This window comes from Salmo salar, chromosome 12 (genome assembly GCF_965601325.2).
Source record: "Salmo salar chromosome 12, fSalSal1, whole genome shotgun sequence".
In the NCBI taxonomy this organism is placed as follows: domain Eukaryota; kingdom Metazoa; phylum Chordata; class Actinopteri; order Salmoniformes; family Salmonidae; genus Salmo; species Salmo salar.
The window spans coordinates 93,065,351-93,085,902 of record NC_138302.1 but is presented as its reverse complement, the minus strand read 5'-3'; the positions used below and the strand labels follow the sequence as shown (position 1 = coordinate 93,085,902).

Genomic DNA, 20,552 nt, shown 5'->3' with positions numbered 1-20,552 from the left:
TTACTGAGGCATTTTAGAGTGTTTCTAAAAGCATATCTACATTCAATTAATATATTATTGGCTCGTCAAAACTACTGAAATGCTTGCAGTGGTGTTGTCATGACTTCCGCCGAAGTCGGTTCCTCTACTTGTTCGGGCGGCGTTTGACGTCACCGGTTTTCTAGCCATCGCCGATCTACCTTTCATTTTCCATTTGTCTTGTCTTGTTTTCCCACACACCTGGTTTACATTACCTCATTACCTGTCGTGTATATAACCCTCTGTTCCCCCCATGTCTGTGTGTGGAATTGTTTCTTGTAAAGTGTTTGTGCACTCTGACTGGTTCGCGACGGGTTATTTTGTACCCATATTTTGTTGTTCTGGGTGCCGTTGGTTTTCTCATATTAAACTGCTCCGGTTATTACCCAGTTCTGCTCTCCTGCGCCTGACTACCCTGCAGCCAGTCACGCCCCTCTTACAGGTGTTTTTATATACAACAAGTAGAGGATACGACAATAACCTGTATGCGAAAGCATACTTTAATCCTCAAACAACTTTGACTTTGAATTGCAGTCACCTTTTCTACTGTTCACCCCTCCCTGTCCTGGAGCGGTGCAGTGTGTGTAGGCTTTTGTCCCATCCTAGCATAAACAGGTCCTTGATGACAAGTTGATAGGCCAGGTGTGCCCTACTTAAATGTGTGGTGGGATGTGCAATGACATTGTGACTTAGACATTTCTCGGACCCCACAGTGTTTGCATTTTGTCTGTTTTCGGCTTGTTACTAAAAACCCTATGTGGCCCTACTGAGAAACTGTTGATTACTAAACCCAGCCTAATCCAGATCACAGTAACATGATATTTACCCATGATAATGATATTTAACTATGTCTATGATAATGATATTTAACCATGAAAATGATCATTAACCATGATAATGATATTTAACTATGTATCCATTAAGCAAGTGGAAACAGGTAATTAGGAAATGTTTGTCCAGGGTCTTAATATATGACTGTAGTCCAGACTAGTAGTCTGTAGAAATTGTGATTCAATCATCAATTTCAATGTAGCTTTTCTTGTTTTTGTAAGGTAAGTTTATATACTGTACATGCATTAATATGCTGCTCATCGTGTTCTTAACACACATAGACCGAATGAGTAAAAGCATTCATAGAACCAAACAAAAATAACTATTACATGTATCATTATAAACTGGGTGGTTTGAGCCCTGAATGCTGATTGGCTGACAGCCATGGGATATTAGAGCGTATACCATGGGTATGACAAAACAAATATTTGTACTGCTCTAATTACGTTGGTAACCAGTTTATAATAGCAATAAGGCACCTCGGGGTTTGTGATATATGGCCAATATACCAGGGCTAAGGGCTGTGTCGAGGCACTCCGTGTTGCATCGTGCTAAGAACAGCCCTTAGCCGTGGTATATGGCCATATACCACACCGCCTCTGACCTTATTGCTTCATTAGAAAACAGCTAACAACAGCACGGTATCTTTACTTAATTATTTTCTTCTCAGTAGATTACTCCATTACTCCACTAGTAATAGCTGTGAATTCAAACCAATGCATAAATGCTAATTGTTTTGTATATTGTGCTGTGTAGGATACAGCATTAAGAGTGGACTCTCAGATGTCTTTGCTCTCCGTGGCAAGAAAGGTGAACTGGTTTGTGAGATGAGCCATGAAGTTGATGGGGCCTGGTTCAAGGATGGAGAGAAGGTAATGGCTTTATAGCAGAAATTACTACTACAGTGTTCACGCGATTCAATTCCTTTGAATAGGTCGCCAAGTTGGTCCTGACACTGACCTGACCTGGAAAAAAATCCATAAGTAGACAAAACATTTCAATTGAGCTCTTTTTTTATCACAAAGAATTTTACCTTACTTTCTTTGCCTTTTCAGTTATCCACCACAGATGGAATAGCCATAGTGAAAGATGGAACGAGACACACGATGACCATTCATAGCAGTAGTGAAGACGACACTGGAGTCTATCACATTGAAGCGGGGGGATTTAAATCAGAGGCAAAAGTCACTGTGGGAGGTATGTCGGCTGCACTTTGAACTCTACCTTACATTTTAGTTTGGTGGACTATGGAGCATTAAGCAGTTGTGTGTTTCTTTCTTTTACATTCTAGAATTACCTGCCATTGATGCTGATGACCTCCACAAGTTTTCTAAGCCTGTGACAATAAAAGTGGGCCAGAATGCATCCTGGAAGATGCCTTATACACCACAGGACAACTTGGAGGTGAAATGGTTTAAGGATGGCAAAGAGTTGAAGGATGGTGGTGGGGTGAAGTTGGTGAAGGAGGTCAAGCACAGCCGGCTGCTGCTCCGGGAGTGTCTGCGTTCTGACGCTGGGGAGATCAAGATTCAACTCAAAAACCCCTTTGGCACTATAGAGGCCACATCTCGACTGATTGTCCTTGGTGAAAAAAACAAATTGTTGTTGATTTTTCTCTAAGCTATGTGTGTGGTGACAATTTTACATCTAGAAATACTTCTGCAACACGATTAAAGTCATACTGTACCACAATGTGTCCCCGACAGACAAGCCCGGCCCACCAGAAGGCCCGGTGGAAATCTTGGAGACCACCTCCACTGTGATTGAGCTGCAGTGGGGCGCTCCTAAGGACGACGGTGGCTCCCCGGTGACTAACTACATCATTGAGCGCCAGCAGCTGGGACAGACCGTGTGGAAGAAGATGGGTGATGTCGCAGCTGACAAAACCACCTACAGGGACAGGAATGTGGTCCATGGGAAACTGTACATCTACAATATCTACGCAGTGAACCCAGAGGGGACCAGTGATGCACTGCAGACTGAGGAAACAATGGCTGGCGTATTGAGTGAGTAGAATCTGAAGAGAAACACCCTCATGCCAAAACATTGGTCCACATGCCGAAACATTGGTCCACATGCCAAAACATTGGTCCACATGCTGAAACATTGGTCCATTCACTCTATGAGTACCTGAGAGTGTAAAAAAGTGTGTTACTTGGGTGAGCCAATGGTGAGCCTCTTTTCTCAATGGGACTCCATCTCTACCGTACTCTTTCATTGTTTTCATTGTTATCTCACCTCCATTTATTAGTATTTGCTGGCCGACCTGGAGCACCAAAAGTGGTCAGCGCATCAAAGACCTGCATCAACCTGAAATGGGAGCCCCCAGAAGATGACGGAGGAATTAAGATTGATGGCTATCAACTGGAAAAACGCAAAAAGGACACAGCTCAGTGGATTGCTTTGAACCCAGTAACTGAGCCTATTGAAGGTCTGGATTACAGATTATAAATTGTTGGTCTTTTTTTTTTTATGGTGAAAATTTGACACATCATGCCCATCATGAGGTTGGCATGTTCTGCGGGGTAATCACTAGCTGGCACAGTCACAAAGTCATAAAATCGGATTTTAAACATAACCCTAACCTTAACCACACTTAACCCTAACCTTAAATTAAGAATGTAAATTAAATTGATGTAATTTAGAATACTTTGTTCTGGAAGCTGGATGAAATAAGGATACAGATATTACCTTTCAAATACATTTTCTTGTCTACAAACATAGTGCTGGAGTACGCAGTGAAGGATGTTGTTGAGGGGGCGGAGTATGAGTTCAGGGTATCGGCCATCAACGTTTCTGGGGCGGGAGAGTTCAGTCTCCCCTCTGTGATGGTGACTGCAAAGAATCCCAACAGTAAGTTTCCTCAATGATCCATCTGCATGCAGTCTGTAGAAGTAAGAGATGTCAACCAGCACTGATCTTATAATGTTGTTAGCCTCAGTCTGCAGGAAGAAAATCCACTGTCAGAACCAATGTATGGCCAATGTGGAACACTTCCTAAGACGTTGCTTGTCTCAAAGGATTGTGTTTGTTTGTTTTTCAGTGAGGCCTACATTCAAAGATCCAGAGGACTTCATGGTGATCAGGGCGGGAAACTCTGTGAGAATCAAAGTTCTCTATGAGGTAATCAACAAAATCAAATCGAAGTTTATTGGTCGTGTACATAGATTTGCAGATGTTATCGCCTGTGTTTCTAGCTCCAACAGTGCAGTAATACCTAGAAATAGTAATACCTAGAAATAGAAATAGGTATAGGTATACCTAGAAATAGGTATTACGAGGAGTGGAAAAACATTGCCTTGTAATGGTCTGCTGATGGCAGAGTCAGCATTTGGAGAAAGCAGCATGAGTCCATGGCCACATCCTGCCTGGTGTCAACGGTACAGGCTGGTGGTGGTGGTGTAATGGTGTGGAGAATGTTTTCCTGGCACACGTTAGGTCCCTTGATACCAATTGAGCAACGTTTCCATGCCTGAAGAATTCAGCATGTTCTAGCAATATAGTGGGGTCCGACCTGGTACTAGATGGCTGTACCTAAAAAACTGGCCCCCATTATAAATACATATAATGGTGTGTAAAGACAGTAGGATATTATATGAATAGGAAAGTTGTGTATGGGCCTCCCGAGTCGTGCAGCAGTCTAAGGCACTGCATCGTAGTGCTAGAGGCGTTACTAGCCCGGGATCATCCCCGGGCTGTGCCACAACCGGCCGTGGCCGGGAGTCCAATAGGACAGCGCACAATTGGCCCAGTGTCGTACGGGTTAGGGGAGGGTTTGGCCGGGAGTGCTTTACTTGGCTCATTGCATCCTAGCGACTCCTTGTGGCAGGCCGGGTAGCTGCAGGCTGACGACGGTCGTCAGTTGAATGATATTTCCTCTGACACATTGATGCAGCTGGCTTCCGGGTTAAGCTGGCGGGTGTTAAGGAGCGTTGTTAGGCGGGTCATGTTCCAGAGAATGCATGACTCCACCTTCGCCTCTCCCGAGCCCGTTGGGGAGTTGCAGCAATGAGACAAGATCGAAAATTGTGGAGAAAAAGTGGGGTAAAATAAACAAAAAAAATACAAATACAAATAAAAGGTGTGTACAACAGCAAAACATGTGGCAAATCCAACCAACAGTTGTTTTCGCTAATCTAATGCTTTTTAAATTGTCTTTAGGCTGAGCCTCCACCGGAGATCACTTGGATGAAGGACAATGAGCCTGTATCCAGTTTTATACAGATCATCAACACAGAGGGCTGTTCCCAGCTTGTGATCCCCTCAACAAAACGCTCTGATTCAGGAAATTACACCATTGTGGCTAAGAATAAAGTTGGAGAGGCCAGCTTTGACATTGAGGTCCTAGTCACAGGTAATTCCAATGTCCCTTTTGTTATTATTTTTTACTGGCAGAATAAGATATCCTCGTGTGACCTGTTTAGATTTTCCTGCAAAACTTTATATGAACTCTGAAATCTTACACTGTTGAAGTCTTATACTGTTGTGGTCTTATACTGTTGTAGTCTTATACTATTGTGGTCTTATACCGTTGAGGTCTTCTACCGTTGTGGTCTTCTACCGTTGTGGTCTTCCACCGTTGTGGTCTTCCACCGTTGTGGTCTTCCACCGTTGTGGTCTTCTACCGTTGTGGTCTTCCACCGTTGTGGTCTTATACTCTTGTGATCTTCCACTGTTGTGGTCTTCTACTGTTGTGGTCATCTACATTTGTGGTCTTCTACTGTTGTGGTCTTATGCTCTTGTGGGCTTCCACTGTTGAGGTCTCCTACTGTTGTGGTCTTCTACTGTTGTGGTCTTCTACTCTTGTGGTCTTCTCACAGGGACAAATTCTAAGTAATGTTGCATTTATTATATCAATCTGAGATTTTTAAAATTAATTACTTGAGCACATTTTCAGATATGATTCAGTCTAGAGAGTCATATACGGCAAAACCTCTATTAGCCTATGTAACTAATATTTTCTTCTCTTTTGTGGTGCTAGATGAGCCAAAGCCTCCTGGTGCAGTGGAGCTGGAGCAGATTGTCCATGGCAAAGTTATTGTGTCCTGGGAGGCCTCTCCAGACCAGGAGCTGGACAACAGGCTGTATTACATGGTGGCCGAGCACGACTCCAGCACACGCATGTGGCACACTGTGGCAGACCGCATCTTTGACAATTCATACACAGCCAATAACATCATGCCTGGAAGGGAGTACCACTTCAAAATCTATGCCAAGAACGACATGGGCATGTCAGACCCCTCCATGTCACCCACCTGGGGCATCAACAGCAACAGAAGTGAGTTCAGCTGTCAGTTTAGGTTTGGGTTAAAGTCTCTTTTAACCAAGTTTAATCAGAGAATGGATTAGCATTGTTGGAAATCCATAAACATAATTTGACATTCATCTCCTGACTTGACTGAGGTTGGAACTGCATCAGTTCACTTAAGCTCCTATATAATGTTTTCCAAATCCACAATTAGGCTTTACTGTTTTAATTTCCTTTGTTATTTTTTTCTGTCTAGTTCCTATAAACACAAACACGCCAGTGGAAGTCAGCTTTGAGAAACCACCATCTGTCCTGGTCCCTCTGAAGATGCACTCGCCACCAAAAGGATTCCAGATGTACATGACCTGCGCCATCCGGGGATGCCCCACACCCAGCGTCACGTGGCACCTGAACAACGTCTGCATCAATGGTGACAGCAACTACTACATCACCAACTCGTATGGCGTGTGCTCCATGTACATCCTTAGGGTCAGGCCCAAGGACGCCGGAGAATACAAAGTTGTCGCAGTTAACTCCTTCGGCAAGGCAGAATGCTCCACTAAACTTGTTGTTAAAGGTAAGCCTCTGAAAATACTTATTTCCATCATAGAAGTGTTGATTTGGATACTTTTTGTGATTATTTCCTTAATCATTTTCTTAATTTTCTCTCTTTGTTTTTTTTCTTCACAGACTAAATCACATTGATGAATTACCTTGGAGGTTTTCTTCTGCTCTCCTTGATTCTATGTAGAAACATATATTTATTTAAGCAATATTTGAATATGTTAGAGTTTTGGTACATGTATGTTGGATACATGACTAGGTGTTGTGTATTACTCATTAGTTATGTTACTGGCCAACTTATCTTCAGTTGTGAGACAGACTTAGCTAACATTTAGTTTTTTGTTCCATTTACTATATTGACTGAATTATTTATCTCAAATGATAAGGAAATTCAATTGAAGTATTAAGTCATTATCAAAAATAGCACAATATTTTTATTTCTTTGAGAAAATCAAAAATGTACTTTGGAAAACTACAATAAATACAACAATTGGCATTATTGTCTGATTACTTTTCCTTCAGGTGAATACATAATGCATAAGTCATTTCTCTTTAGTCTAATGGACGTAGGATCTTAATTTGATCACCCTGTTGCAGGAAATGAAAAACTTGTATTGTATTTGAGGTTTTTAAAAGGCTTCTGAAGTTGGTAATTTCCACTTTGAAATTTCAGACTTGACTTTCCCTTAAATGTATCAACCCCTACAAAAATGTATATTCATTATAATCCACATAATAATTCACATTTCCTGTTGTAGAAAACTGGCTCAAATTAGAATCCTACATCTGTAGTTATTTAATTGATAGGCCTATACAGTATGTTATTCCTGGCTCAAGAAACCTAATTGCCAGCACAGAGGTGCCAGATCCCGACATTTGAGATATTGATGTCATTACTGTGACCAGCAGCACAGCATTGTTTTCATATTGCAGTATGAAAAGCGCTTGACTCAGCATGGTTCCAGTCATCCCAGGATTCCAATAACATCAAGCATCCTAGACCACGTCATCTATGAACGACCCATCAGCTCAACATTCAGCCGTTACGTGTCAAGTGTACATTTTCATTGCATTTCCAAAAATATCCACTTAAGCCCCTCAATAAATCGTTTCTGAAAGGACCATAATTGTGCAGATATAAAATGAGTTGTAATGACAATGAAAACTTTGCTGGGAAGCCATTGAGTTTGTCATATCATGAATCACTCATAACCCATATCATGAATCACACATGGCTACAGTTACAGGTCACAACATATTTGTCAGAACAAATTAGCCATTGTATCGCACTGAAGTTACACGATCAGATTCCATGAAGTTCAGGACTTGCCCATTATGTCTTTGAGACTTCAATTTAATATATGTGTTTACGTTCAATGCAAGAGTTGTGTTTGCAATCACAAAATGTGCTTCGATGCTATACACTTTGATGAATCCACCTCACCAGTATGTGTACCTTCCATATAGTCAGTAGGGTCTAATGTCTAATGGCATTATTGAAAATCAGCAATGTTGTAAAGAACAATAAGAAAATGTATTCCACCGCATTTCCCTCTCCCAATGAATTCTATTTGTATAGACAACCCCCTGAAGTTCAACCTCATTTTTCAAATGATATTTAATGATGTTGCTATATGAATCACATCTGGTGACCTTGACTTCCCGGATCCACCTGCAACTAGTTCTCCACCTCATTAGATCAACACAATACATCCTACAGTAATAACATATTCATATTTCTGCTATGGTTTAATGAGGGATTGAGGAGGAAGGGTGATACTATTTGTATAATGATGTATGAACAAACAGCTGTTTTTGTTTCATCCCTAGGCAAGGTGCTCTGGTGGTAGACTGTTGCCGTGTTCACTGCCAGGTTACATGTGTTTTATATTGTCTATGGGCATGTGGCGGTTGACTGTCGCCATGTTGACTGTCACCGGTTGACAGTCTCCTGTCATGCCTCTTTTCCCTGCTGTTAGGTCACAGCCTGTTCTTTCATGAGGCCAATCTGAGTTTTCCCTGCTGTTAGGTCACAGCATGTCCATTCATGAGGCCAATCTGAGTTTCCCTGCTGTTAGGTCACAGCATGTCCTTTCATGAGGCCAATCTGAGTTTTCCCTGCTGTTAGATCACAGCATGTTCTTTCATGAGGCCAGTCTGGCCATTGACGCTATTCAAGCTGTCTGAGTATGTCAAGCCTGGTGAAACCTGTCAATTTGAAACCAATCCCCTCGGAGCCATGTACACATGCCACCTTGCCAAGACACGGTTGTCTTTTTATTAGGTCAAGATCAGGATCAGTATGAGACATTGAACTTGATCTAAATCCACTCACTGGATATTGACATTGGTATTTTTGTTGTTGCTAAGTGGGAGAACCATATGCTACTTCATATTTAGACTAACTAGAATCACATGTTTTTTCCCTTCCAAATAAAAAGTCTCACATTCACATTTACAAGCCAATAAACTACATAGTTGAGCGATCGTGTTTCTTGAGACCTTGTGAAACAGAAAGTCCAAAGCCTTTAGGTAAATTATTAGCCCTTCACCTATAGCAGGTCATTACATGGCCATTGTGGAGCCATAAATCCTCAGCGGTGGAAAAAGCACCACATTTTCATACTTGACTAAAAGTAAAGATACCTTAATAGAAAATGACTCAAGTAGAATTGAAAGTCACAGTAAAATACTACTTGAGTAAAAGTCTAAAAGTATTTGGTTTTAAATATACTTAAGTATCAAAAGTAAATGTAATTACTAAATATATTTAAGTACCAAAAGTAGAAGTACACATCATTTAAAATTCCTTATATTAAGCAAACCAGACGGCACCATTTTCTTGTTTTTTATTTAATTATGGATAGCCAGGGGCACACTCCAACATTCAGACATCACTTACAAATGAAGCATGTGTTTAGTGAGTCTGCCAGATCAGAGGCAGTAGGGATGAGCAGGGATGTTCTCTTGATAAGTGAATGAAGCATTCAAAATGTAACAAGTACTTTTGGGTGTCAGGGAAACTGGAGTAAAAGGTACATTACATTCTTTAGGAATGTAGTGAGAGTAAAAGTAAAAGTAAAAGTTTTAAAAAATATAAAAAGTAAATAACAGATACCCCCAAAAACTACTTAAGTTTTTATTTTTTTACCTTTATTTAACTAGGCAAGTCAGTTAAGAACACATTTTCAATGACGGCCTAGGAACAGTGGGTTAACTGCCGTTAACTGCCGTGTTCAGGGGCAGAAGGACATATTTTTACCTTGTCAGCTCTGGGATTCAATCTAGCAACCTTTCGGTTACTAGTCCAACACTCTAACTACTAGGCTACCTGCCGCTATTACAAAACAGTATTTTAAGTATTTTTACTTAAGTACTTTACAGACTTCGCAGTGAGGTGATGTGTATTACCTGTCATGAACTGACATGGAATGTCCAGATGGAATTTGGCGTGCTTTTATTGTTCTGTTGGAATGTCTAAGCTAGTACAATGATGTCAGCATCCTGTATACCTGGTATATGTTGAGTACCATTTGTACAGCTTTCAACTTGATCCCACAGTGATTGGGGGATAATTGAAGATGTTCACCCACTTGCAGCATTCTCCAAGTTCTTCTCACAATGCCAATTTGAACCATGATCAAATTCAAGGAGCAGTAATGTTTACAACTGCATGGGGTTACAACCCCCCACCCGATCCCATCTCGTCAATATAATTATATTTACTAAATGGCTACCCATGTGACTCCAGATGGGTCTACTGTAAGTACATAGAGCGTTTCTACGTGTTCCACTTTATCACCTAACAAAAGGGGGGAGGCAGTGCCGAAGTATCGGAGACAGCCAAGACAGATCTAAAGGAGAGGAGTCGTGCTTAGAGGACTTACCACTGGGAGGTAAGTAATTTCTAGACTGCTGCTCGGTCTATTTGATCAGGGATGAACCTAGGAGGGCTTCCCACACACTCACCAGGGAAGAGTTTGTGCCATTCACTTAATCCTGTGGCTTGATATTTATTCATTGGCTTAACTCTTAACACTGTAGATCTCAACGGAGAGTTTTACATGAAAGACGAAGTAAACTTAGGTCTGGTGCATTTGAAATGGCATAAATGTAAATACCCACTGGGCACAAACTGGTTGAATCAACGTTGTTTCCATGTCATTTCAACCAAAAGAAGTATATGTGATGACGTTGAATCAACGTGGAGAACTGATTGGATTTGAAAAAAGTCATCAACGTCAGGGAATTTCATATTATTTTCACCCAACTTTTAACCTAAATCCAACAACATTCTTTGTTGACTCAACCAAATGTAAATCAAAACTAGACGTTGAACTGACATGTGCCCAGTGTGTATGGTCTCATATTGTGCGACCCTCTAGATCATGGCTCTCCAAACCTGTTCCTAAAGGGCTACCATCCGTATTCCTAATCTAGCACACCTGATTCTAATAATAACTGGTTGACAAACTGAATCAGGTTAGAAACTACTGAGGCTGGAGGGAAACTCTCTCCAGGAACAGGGTTGGAGAACCCAGCCCTAGATGTTCTACGGGTGTTTTTGAGAGATATGATTGAATGATAATCTTAGCTAAATGGTGTAGGTTTCAGCAATACTGTTCTGGCTTGGTCTGCACCATTTGAATATCAATTCATTTAAAATGTAGAATTGAATAATTGAATAATTGGGTGTGAGTGAAGACTATCTTGCTAGACAAAAAATGTAAACTTTCAAGACTAATGTTTATTAAGATTTGTTTGTAAATCTCTGAAAGTGTGAAGAATATTTTTGATTTGACCTTTATTTAACTAGGAAAGTCAGTTAAGAACAAATTCTTATTTACAATGATGGTCTACCCCGGGAAAACCCTAACCCAGACAACGCTGTGCGCCACCCTATGGGACTCCCAATCAGGGCCAGTTGTGAAACAGCCTGGAAACGAACCAGGTTCTGTAGTGATGCCTCTAGCACTAAGATGCAGTGCCTTAGACCGCTGCGCCACTCGGGAGCCCCAACCAATATTACAACCAATAGAAAACAATGACTTTTTTTCAGGAATATCAGTATTTCTGCTTTTAGATTACTTTTCTTTTTTGTTTAACTTTAAGATTTAATCATTCCCTGAGCTGAAAAGATTGCTAACTGGTCTTATATCATAACATTGGATATAATTGTAACCACAGTTTACAGAATTGTATATAATTATATTGCATGGATAGGACGTACCAATAATACCGCAACTAGAGAATCTGTGGATTGTTAATATCCTTGGACATTTAAAGATCATGTCCTAGGATGATTGAGTTCCTAGGTGCTGTTAGTACTCATTCTTTTGAAAACATACAGTTCTAGGGAACAACATTGGGAATACAATACATGGAAATAAGTCAATGAATGGCACTACACTCTTAGAAATAAAGGTGCTATCTGGAACCTAAAAAGGTTATTCGGGTGTCCCCATAGGATAACTCTTTGAATAACCCTTTTTGGTTGCTGGTTGAACCCTTTTGAGTGCCATGTAGAACTCTTTCCACAGAAGGTTCTACATGGAAGCCAAGAGGGTTCTACCTGGGACCAAAAAGGGTGCTCCTAAGAACCTAAGAAGCCGAAGAACCCTTTTGCAACCCTTTTTTCTAAGAGTGTATAATGGAAAGCATTACTACATTTTTTTATTCTCTTTACTGAAACATTATTTCTTTATTATTCAAGATTCTGTTGCTATGATTGACATTATTACATTCTGATAGACAGTGTGCCTATCGTTTAATGAGGTATGTGACCTATGAGCTTGCCACCCAAGGGACACAAATGGATTGAGTAGGATCCCTTGAAATAGAGAATCCCATAAATGTGTTTACCATTGGTTTAGCGTTACTCCTGACGCAATACATATCAAATCAATCTTAATATAACTTTATTGGTCAGAGTGATCATTTTTGAAGGTCAAATATAATGGGGAACTGAGAGAGCAAAACCACACATTTCCCTAGGCCTTCAGTCCATACTTCAGATAATGTGTATTCTATTTTTGTAAGACTGCTGGACAAGGACTTCACAACCTTAAAATGAAAGACAGTAATATACAATATTTTATCGATTCCCAAAATATTAGCAAAATCAGATTCTTGAGCCCCAAATACTGCTTCAATACCAAATTTGGTATTAGGGTGATTAAACTATTGGCACAGCCATTAGTCTCTCGCGGTAGTTAGACTGAGTCAGTCAGTCGTCCGTCGTCATGTGAAGTTTCATATTCCCCATTTATAGTGCCAGCATCTCTTGGGTGACTGTCAAGGCTGTCTCGAGGTATGCTGATACGTCATGACAACCAAGACAGGACTCGATAAGAGGGATTCAGGTCTGGATGGATATGTGAAACTGAATGACCTCAGAGTAAATAGCATTGAGGGACTGTCTAATGTCTTCCTAATATCCTGAGTATGTTCCTGCAATAATCAAATCTCTAATTAATTTATAAATCAGTTTACAAAACATACCACAGTGGTAAGGTGTTATGAAAAATGTATGAATAATTTTCTGAATTACAAAAGTATAACCTTATACAATGTTCTTTCAGACATAAACAGCTTTCTAACTCTGAATTGGCCTACAACAAGTCCAGATACCAGTATGAAGATACCAGGGGCAACTGCACCCCCACCAGGGCAAGGTAAGTATCATACATAACCCTTGACCTTCTCTACCCTTTCGGCCAAAACATTGGTTACATTTGGTTGATCCAAATCACCCAATATCAAATATGACTTTTAGGTTAAAGGAGTACAGCAACATGGAAATGAAGGTCCTACTGCAGATAGAAATAACTAGACAAGAGAACTAAAAACAAATGAGCCCATAAGACCATCCTCTATCCATCTTCAAGTTCCCCCTGACTTTGTGCAATCTTTCAAGCTAATATGAGTGTGTTATTGCAGGCTAAGCGCTTTAATGAAAGTGCCACAACCATTGGGAAATTAATTTAATGAGAATAAAATGATAAATAAATATATTCTACACTCTGGCCAAGTATATGAAACAGACATCAACTGCTCGTTCCTCTGAGCATCTTGGTCACATCCATCTTTGCATCTGTCAATCTCAAATCTCTTGGACATTATTTCAAGAACAAAACACATCCTTGTATATTTCTGAACCATCTGGTTCCCTGCAAACAAATCTTGTAGACATGTTGGTAGACATCAAACAGAGCACTTTCTCATCTTGTCCAATGGTCCCAAGAAATTCCCTTCAAACAAGCAATATAAAGGTGCAGGAAAAAAACATCATCATCTGGAGAAGCACTATCATCCTTACATTTCATTTTAGAAGACGCTCTCATCCAGAGCGACTTACAGTAGAGTGCATACATTTTTGTGCTGGCCACCGTGGGAATCGAACCCACAACAATCGCCATGCTCTACCAACTGAGCCACACAGGACAAGGTACTTGAAGGAAAAGATGGTAAGACTATCTCCAAACAATGCAACCCTGATTAGGATGACACAAGAGATGGAATGAATGGACACTAGAGATACTCTAAATGAAATCAATCATCTCCGTATCACCCCTCTGGCAATCCATCTTTTATCTACTGGGACCACTGACTCCAGGCAGAAACATTTTATATGGTAGCACTGAAAGATACCTCAAGATGAAGGCAACGTGGTTTGCAGGAACAGTCATTAGTATTGTGCTGTAAAATAAAACATTTTTCTAGGCTTGAACTGGGAAATTGTTTAGGAGATTTTCAGTAATGAATAACTTTTACCCAACCAGCACCCCCTAACACATGTCCTGTATCTGTCTTTTAGCATTTTTTTAAATGCCTGCTTCAATTAATGCTACAATTAAATTACAATTAGAATGAATTCAAGTAGTGCTACCTGTCTCTATTTTTTCTGTGTTTGTTATATGTTGTAGCTCTTCTTGTATGTTGTACACATTGCGTAGCCCATTGTGATATATTTTAGTATATGTCTGCCAGTGTGCCTTCTCTGTCATTGTTAAGCCAAAGCTGTGCCAGTTTGTCAGTATCTTAGTTCTATTGTATGTCTCCATTCATGTGCGTCATATGCTTTAACTAGCAGAAGATGACTGGGCGCCCCATGGTGAAGGTAGGAAGGTTAACTTTGGGAAATGCACTGCAACCTAACGATCCATGCCATGTTTACAGTGATCATATTTTAAAGAATCACTCTGATAAAAAAAAAAATCACTTCAGGATGGGGCAGAAAAGAATCAAGTGTGCTGAAGGAAATCGGTGCTCCCATTATTGATGATACCCCATCCTCCTGTAAAGATGAATGTGATTTTATGATTATCAATATAATTGATAATGTAATTGATAATCCTGATTGTTACCGTAATCCCTGTCCTGGGTGGGCTGAACTTTCTGATGTTGCTGTTTTTCAATTGATGATGACACTAAGTAACATCATACGGTAAATCAGTAAGGCCATTCAAACTTGATTACCGGTTTAGCTGATTTCATGTTCATATTAAGTGATGTGTGCGAGCAAATAAAATAAAAAATAAAAAAGTGCACCACCTTGTAAAATTCAACATCTAGCAACTTTATCAATAGATTCTAGCTGCTTTGTCATGGCTAAGGTTTTTAATGGCAGTCACAGTGATTCGGGTATGAGTCCCCCATTCACCATTGGTGTCAAAAGTGGGATAAAATCATTGAAAGCATGTGCCAGCCAGGTCTGAGGCAAACAAAGCTTTTCATAATCTGATAGGAAGTTGTGTATCTCTTTACTAGAAGCTTGAGAACATTATTTTAGCTAGAATTTTGCAATTTTCAGTACAAAATTTCAACTTTATATTTTATTTTTAAGAAATGTGAAGCGGGACAGCTGTTAAACTGATAATTACATTTGTATGGCCTAAGACTAAGTGACAAGAAAACATTCATTTCCAGGGCCAGGGTTCATTTGAAATATTTTAAATAAAGTATATGATTTGAATTACTAATGATACAAATATTTACTTTACTCGTTTGAACAAAATATTCTTCCAATGTTATTCACTCGGGTTAAGTATCAATTTGTTCCCATGTGAAGCAAATAAGCAATACATTTAATTCGAATTACATAAATGTTTCTATTTTCTTTTTGCTGTGGAAATGAAATGTTGACCTCTTGTGGACGGTTGACTAAAATGCACCTTGAAAAGCAGCCAACCAAAGTAATACAGCGCCATGTATAATATTGAAGTGTAAGAGTGTACACATTTAAAATTGGTGTGAAAATATACTGACTTTACAAAAAAGTATAATGGCAATGTCATCCAGAAGCATTCATTGATGGAACAGATGATAAATTATAAATATGACACAAGAGATGGAATGAATGGACACTAAAGATAATCTTAAAGAAATCAATCAAGTATTATGACATTTGATTTCAACCATCTCGATCTCTCCTCTCTGGCAAATCCATGTTTTATCTATTGGGACCAACATTGAGTCGAAATAAAAAATATGGTAGCAATGTGCAGGGCAGGCATAGTCATTTGTATTGTGCTGTAAAATAAATATTTTAAGAGGCTTGAACTGGGAAATTGTTTTGGAGATTTTAGTACTATAAAATGGGTGTATTGAAAACTTTTTACCCAATGAACACCCTCTACCACATGTCCTGTGTCTGTCTTTTAGCAATTTGGAGAAATGCCTGCTTCTACAATGTCCCTTTTTCTACCTTGTTTGTCATAAGTTGTATGCACTGTGTAGCCCACTGAGATATATTTTAGCATATATCTGCCTTCTCTGTCAGTGTTAACAAACTGGGCACACACTGGTTGAACCAACGTTGTTTCCATGTTATTTCAATGGAATGGAATAGACGTTGAATTGACATCTGTGCCCAGTGGGAAGACCAAGCTGTGCCAGTTTGTCAGTATTTTGTTCTGTTGTCTGCCTCCATTCATGTGCGGCATATGCTTTTACTAGCAGAAGATGACTGGGTGCCCCAGGGTCAAGGTAGGAAGGTTGACATTGGGAAACTGCTGAAATGCACTTCAACTCAATGCATGCCATGTTTACAGTGATCATATTTTAAAAGAATCACTCTGGTTAAAAAATCACTTCAAGATGGTGGAGAACAAAATTGGTGCACACATAATTAATGCTCCATTCACGATCCCCCCATCCGCCAGTGAAGATTTATGTTATTTGATGATTATCCTGATTGTTACTGAAAACCCAGTCCTGGAGGGCTGAACTTTCTGATGTTGTTGTTTTTCAAACGATTAAACAAATTAACATTAAAGACATCCGAATGTTAATTAGTAAGTGACGATACAATGTTCCTTTCCAGGACCAAGTTTCATGTAAAATATTGAAAATAAAGGATATTATTTGAATTAGCTACTAATGATCTAAAGATTTACTGACGTTTTTTTAAACAAAATATTTTTCCAATATTATTCACTGGGGTTATGTATTATATTTGTTTCCATGCAAAGCAATACAATTATTTAGAATAACTTCAATCTTTCCATTTCACTCTTTACTTTTTGCTGCGGAAATCAAATATTGACCACTTGTGGCGGAATGACTAAAATGCACCTTCAAACGCAGCCAACCAAAGTAATACAGCCCCATGTATAATATTGATGTGTAAGAGAGTACTTTTTTTAAAACTGGTGTGATAATATACTGACCTACACAAAACATTCATGATGTTTTGTAATATTTCTCTAATTCAGGAGATGTTTCTTATATGTTGGTTGCTGTTTGGTCTTGTTTCTTCACAACAACTTCGAGCTGAGAGTATTTGTTTTCGGACTTCAACAGTGGCTATTAAAAGAAGATCCAGAGTCCCTGGAGTTATGATAACACAGTTTGTGGAGGAAGTACCAGAGGGCATGTCCACCCCCGACTTCACCCGCAAGCCCATCGCTTTGACAATCCAAGAGGGTAGGGTCTCTTGTTATTGTATAAACTGACGTGCACAAACTTGATTTCTGGGCTGTAAGAACACTTTGTTTCTAGCAGAGTACATTAACATTTGGTGACTTTCATGTATAGAATTAAATAGAGCATTAATGTTCATAGTGCAATACACATATCTATGCTTTCAGGTAAATTAGCCTTTTTCAAAAGTATGGTAAGCGGAGTGCCTAAACCAAACATCACCTGGGCCAGGAACAAAGGCCCGCTGGAGGATCCAGTGAAGTATATCAGTAGATATGATGAGATTATGGAAGAATACTTTCTTGAGGTAAGTAGGAGAAGCAAGCTAATGGCACGCACAACCAATATCAACCCTTTAAATTGTCATTATCTAATAATTATTCCACTGATAAAACAAGTGATATTGCAAGGATGCCAATGCAGGAGAAAGCCTTGCCATTACATTTCTCTCTAAAAGCACTAGACCTACAGTATGTCTGGTGTGGTATCGATCGAGTGTAGGGTTAAATCTCACTGCAATGTTGTCATTTCATCAGATGCCCAATGTAACAGCAGAACAAGCTGACACCTACAAATGTTTTGCCGCCAATGAATATGGAAGAGCAGTTTGCACTGCCACCTTGAATGTTATTGAGGGTGAGAAATGAATTGATTTATGTCATTAGGATGATTCATTGAAATGGCACTGTGTTCACTTGCTAGAACACATTTTCTATTAGCAATACTCATCAGAAAAATTTATTGTTTTCTATTTTCAGTTGGATTCAAGAAGAAAGCGACAACAGGTGTGAAAATTATTGTATATCCTAATATTACACAATTCCTTAGTGCATGAAGATTCAAGAACACCTATTTATCCGGATAGTTATTTTAATTCTTAATCTCTTCTAGGTCCAAAAAGAGCGGCACCAGAGGATTTCAGAAAAATGCTTAAGAGGAAGTAAATGACTGTTTCAAGTACAAATATCTGAAACAATTACTTCATGTCCCGTTTTGGGAACATACATGTCCATTTTTGGAAACCATTAATTCATTTTCAGAACATTTTTTGGACTATACTTCAGACAGACATATCAAGGACAGTGTTTTGACAAATAGATAAGGATGGCCAACCACTAGTTTCTCCAGAGTTTTAACTCTTCCTATTCCCATTAAAGGGTTGTACGAACTAAACCACAACTAAAGAAGAACGAGGGAGAGATTGATCCAAAGTTCTGGGAGGTGATGCTGAGCTCACCTAAGAAGGACTATGATAAGGTCTGTATGGAGTATGGAGTCACTGACTTCCGCTGGATGCTGAAGCAGCTGAACCTAAAGAAGAAAGAGAGAGAGGAGGAACAGGCAAAGGTATCAGCGATGATGCAATAAGGCAAACAATTTACAGATTACTATACCTTGTGGGTAATAATTTACCATCCTGCTTTAGTCTCTCCTGATCCTCTCTTTCAATTTTATAGTTCGTTGAAAAACTTCAAAATCTGAAACACATTGAGGTGAAAACAGATGGCTCAGCAGAGTTTGAACTGGACATGGAACTAAAGAATCCCAACAGTCAGGTTTTCCTATTCAAGGTACGTCCTCCCTCCCACCATGGAAGCCAGTGATAAGCTAATTGATTGACAAAATATGTTATGAAGTGCATAATGTGTTTGACTTTTCTGCCCAAAAGGATGGGGTCATGGTTCCCTATTCTGACGACGGCAGCGGGAAGCACAACCTAAACAAAATTGGCAAAAAGTATATCTTTAGCATCAACGACCTGATGCCAGACGACGCTGGGTTGTACCAGGTGGACGTTGAGGATGCCAATTGTTTCTCAACTGATTTTAAGAGTAAGAATGCGTCTTCTCCTACCTTTCTGTATGACCAATTTAGCAACTGTAACACAGTATATCATTTGATTATTCTTGAGGAATGTTTGTGAGAAATGTTTCCCACCAATATCGTACTGTCTTTCCCTCTACAGTTATACCAGTGATGTTTGTTGTCAAGATTCAGGAGGTGAAGGCTAAGGAGAGAGAGGATGCCGTGTTTGAGTGTGTCTTGTCCCACCCCTTCCCAAAGATTGTGTGGATTGGAAAGAACATCCCTCTCGAACAAGGGGACAAGTTTGACATCACTGTGTCAGAAGACCACCTCATTCACAGCTTAAAGGTGAAAGATTGTGCCCAAGTTGACAAAGGAGTCTACACTGCCATGGCTGGCATTGCCTCCTGCAACGCTTGGCTTATTGTGGAAGGTGGGACAACTGTGATACAATATTTTATAAGCAAAAACTAACATAAACATGAAGCCTATTACTTGAACTTAAACCCCTCTTTCCATGTCCCTCTTAACTCAGCCGATAATGACCCAAACATGCGTGGGAAAAAAACGTCCCGTAAAACCACCACGGCTGGTGGTGGAGGAGAGGACCTGGCTAAGATAGCTGCAGAGCAGTCAGCTAAGCTGCAGAAGGAAAAGGATGACCTGTATGCAGCAAGACGAGCCCAAGCAGAGAAGGACGCTGCGGATGCAGCCAGACGAGCCCAAGCAGAGAAGGACCCTGCGGATGCAGCCAGACGGGCCCAAGCAGAGAAGGACGCTGCGGATGCAGCCAGACGGGCCCAAGCAGAGAAGGACGCTGCGGATGCAGCCAGACGGGCCCAAGCAGAGAAGGACGCTGCGGATGCAGCCAGACGGGCCCAAGCAGAGAAGGATGCTGCGGATGCAGCCAGACGGGCCCAAGCAGAGATGGACCCTGCGGATGCAGCCAGATGGGCCCAAGCAGAGAAGGACGCTGCGGATGCAGCCAGACGGGCCCAAGCAGAGAAGGACGCTGCGGATGCAGCCAGACGGGCCCAAGCAGAGAAGGACGCTGCGGATGCAGCAGGAGCTGGAGCAGGTGCTGGAGAGGGGGATGGAGAAGGACATGGAGTTAAAGGTAAATGGTTCAACAACTTTTTCTATCCCAGTACATTAGGATACT

General features: G+C 40.3%; 2 protein-coding genes across 6 annotated transcripts in view; both read left to right on the top strand.

The window, feature by feature from the left end:
* Window positions 1–7,157, top strand: part of igfn1.4 (immunoglobulin like and fibronectin type III domain containing 1, tandem duplicate 4) — a 36,273-nt gene extending 29,116 nt beyond the window's left edge. For all 3 annotated transcript variants that reach the window (XM_082958353.1, XM_014133770.3, NM_001139752.1), the window contains 11 exon segments: window positions 1,606–1,721; window positions 1,905–2,046; window positions 2,141–2,434; window positions 2,556–2,855; window positions 3,101–3,280; window positions 3,574–3,702; window positions 3,893–3,972; window positions 5,011–5,203; window positions 5,831–6,127; window positions 6,354–6,674; window positions 6,788–7,157. In XM_082958353.1, the coding sequence (XP_082814479.1) occupies window positions 1,606–1,721; window positions 1,905–2,046; window positions 2,141–2,434; window positions 2,556–2,855; window positions 3,101–3,280; window positions 3,574–3,702; window positions 3,893–3,972; window positions 5,011–5,203; window positions 5,831–6,127; window positions 6,354–6,674; window positions 6,788–6,792 (2,057 nt within the window). In that variant the 3' untranslated portion in view covers window positions 6,793–7,157.
* A 3,277-nt stretch (window positions 7,158–10,434) lies between these two features.
* The window catches only part of LOC106566018 (immunoglobulin-like and fibronectin type III domain-containing protein 1), a 36,359-nt gene continuing 26,241 nt past the window's right edge, over window positions 10,435–20,552 (top strand). The window contains exons 1-14 of one of the 3 annotated variants that reach the window (XM_014133800.3): window positions 10,435–10,557; window positions 13,243–13,335; window positions 14,754–14,780; window positions 16,622–16,648; window positions 17,465–17,587; window positions 17,752–17,891; window positions 18,121–18,220; window positions 18,343–18,369; window positions 18,476–18,524; window positions 18,742–18,931; window positions 19,042–19,155; window positions 19,254–19,416; window positions 19,551–19,823; window positions 19,926–20,507. In XM_014133800.3, the coding sequence (XP_013989275.2) occupies window positions 13,296–13,335; window positions 14,754–14,780; window positions 16,622–16,648; window positions 17,465–17,587; window positions 17,752–17,891; window positions 18,121–18,220; window positions 18,343–18,369; window positions 18,476–18,524; window positions 18,742–18,931; window positions 19,042–19,155; window positions 19,254–19,416; window positions 19,551–19,823; window positions 19,926–20,507 (1,855 nt within the window). In that variant the 5' untranslated portion in view covers window positions 10,435–10,557; window positions 13,243–13,295. The remainder of the gene's footprint in view (window positions 10,558–13,242; window positions 13,336–14,753; window positions 14,781–16,621; window positions 16,649–17,464; window positions 17,588–17,751; window positions 17,892–18,120; window positions 18,221–18,342; window positions 18,370–18,475; window positions 18,525–18,741; window positions 18,932–19,041; window positions 19,156–19,253; window positions 19,417–19,550; window positions 19,824–19,925; window positions 20,508–20,552) is intronic. The other 2 variants (XM_014133802.3, XM_014133803.3) reach the window with 2 other exon arrangements.